The sequence below is a fragment of the Echinops telfairi genome, unplaced genomic scaffold (assembly GCF_000313985.2).
Source record: "Echinops telfairi isolate 266 unplaced genomic scaffold, ASM31398v2 ScPeMD7_8;HRSCAF=38, whole genome shotgun sequence".
NCBI lineage: Eukaryota > Metazoa > Chordata > Mammalia > Afrosoricida > Tenrecidae > Echinops > Echinops telfairi.
The window spans coordinates 10,550,768-10,552,914 of NW_022103905.1; the positions used below are offsets into that span (position 1 = coordinate 10,550,768).

The following is a 2,147-nucleotide window of genomic DNA, read 5'->3' on the forward strand; positions in this document are numbered from 1 at the left end:
GGAGAAACTGGTCCACACCCTGGCCTTACCCAGCAAGGTGAAGGTCTTCTGAGTCTCAGCCATGTCCGCTCGGTCGTTTACACCCTCGATCACGGTACTGCCTCCCATTCTTGTGTAGTTAAATTCGTCCGCGCTCCCTGAAACCCAAAAGGAAGAGTCAGCGCCAGCAGATGCCGGATGCCAACATCTTATGCGCGATGCTAAGCGCTGCACAAACCTTGTCTAGCTCAGTTCAGCACACAGGGACACCGAGGCTCAAAAAAGAGGAAGATGACTTGTTCAAGGTCCCAGCAGAAATGGTAGTCAAGGCCTGTCTACCCTTCACACAGCGGCAAAGGACGCAGAGGGTCAGGAAAGGAGGGAGGGAGGGAGGGAAACAGGAAACGCTTGATGCACATCCAACTCTTTCTAAAAGCGATGGAAGACGTGTGATGTGTGAATACTATACCAAGGAAACTACTAAAAAAGAAAGAGAGAACCCAAACTTGACCTGTGGTGCCCTTGGGTGAAGGACGATGAGGATCTGCTCAAAGGGCACTGAGTTCTTGTTAATGGTGGTGGAATGATTGGAAAAGGACATCGGTAATGGTTGTACAATACGAAGAGTATAATCAATGCACTGGATTATACAGGTAGAAGTTGTTGAACGGGAGAATGTTTTGTGGTGCGTGTTTTTGCCACAGTAAAAAAAATAATAATGACACACATTTTTTAAAAAGCAGCAGGAGCCCCAGGGAGGCAGGGCAGGAAGTGACGGCTCAGCATGGGACTACAGGGAAGAAGGGAAACAGAACGGCCCCCCGCGGGATGTAGATGTACGGGTGAGGATCTACCCTGAAAACTTCCACCTAATTCCCCCAAAGGTGAGAAATAAAGGTGCGTGATGATAAACATTGTTTGTAAAGGTTAGCCGGAATGCTCTTTAGAAGAGAGGGGGACGGTGAGATTTTTGTCTCATGTACTTAAAAAATAAAGCCTGATTCCAAAGCTTATTGGTTTTTATTCTTGCGCTCTCTCTCTCTCTCTCTCTCTCTCTCTCTCTCTCTCACACACACACACACACACACACACACACCACACACGCACACCACAGTGCTGAAAGATACACAACAAAGCATTTGCCTTCGCCATCCTTGTACAGCTCGGTGACATGAATACCCCTCTCCCTGTTACACAGCCTCCACCACCATCCTATTCCAAGTCTCCATCACCCTCAACAGACGCCCAGTACCCTATGGGCAATACCTCCCACTGTCGCTCCTTATACATACAGTGTCCACCCTGCTTTGCTTAAGTATACGGACTGCACCCTAGACAGACACATTGAGAACATACAGGTGTATTGCCTTCCCCTTCCCCTAAATCACGTGTCCACCCTCTAATCTGCAAGACAAAACAGTAGGAAACAGCAAACAAGGAAAAGGCAAGGGACAAAAGGTCCAGCATGCCGAGCGTTGGCACGTGTCCACTCTCTTAGGACCATGATCAAGAGAAGAGGCCTATGTACGCTACCATGTGAACAGCAGAAGGCCCTTCCACACGGATATTCACATCCCATTTGGGAGACAGGGCCTGGGTGTCAGCTTCGTTTGAAACTTGAAGGGATTTAGACATAAAGAATGCCAGCCATTTCACCAAGATCCCAGCGAGTGTGCGTTCAACTCCCTCACGCTGGGGCTGGCCTCCGATTCCCTTCGACAATACAGCACGAAGGTCCAAGACAAAGGGCTGGGACAAGAATGCCCTGCTGTGCTAAGGACACACATCCTACACCCTAGCTGTCCCTAACGGATACGGAATTATTCTTACAAATAGTTCTGACTCCAAGTCACCCAACAAGTCCAGCTGTGAGGGAGCTGCTCTTAGACGAGAGGAAGGAGGACCCTGGAAAGTGTTACCTGGAGTGAAACAAGACCCGGGGAACACAGCACAGGATGCCCCGCAGGTCAACGCAGCGGTCAACGCCTACTAGTGGCTCCCAGGCAAAATGGGGGTGTATTGCTTAAGGGGCACTGAGGAAGCAGAGAGGGAGGATCACTGCATGACGTGGTGAACGTAGGAGGGTCACTGGATTACTCGTAAAACCGGCTGACATCCCCTTGCAGAGGGGTCTCGGGGTGCGATGTAACAACGATGAGAAATACAAC

General features: G+C 49.8%; 1 protein-coding gene across 1 annotated transcript in view; it reads right to left on the reverse strand.

Moving 5' to 3' along the window:
- Positions 1–2,147, reverse strand: part of MYO5C (myosin VC) — a 103,203-nt gene that overhangs the window by 66,545 nt on the left and 34,511 nt on the right. Inside the window, exon 10 of the mRNA XM_045286468.1 lies at positions 30–137. Coding sequence (XP_045142403.1) covers positions 30–137 — 108 coding nt within the window. The remainder of the gene's footprint in view (positions 1–29; positions 138–2,147) is intronic.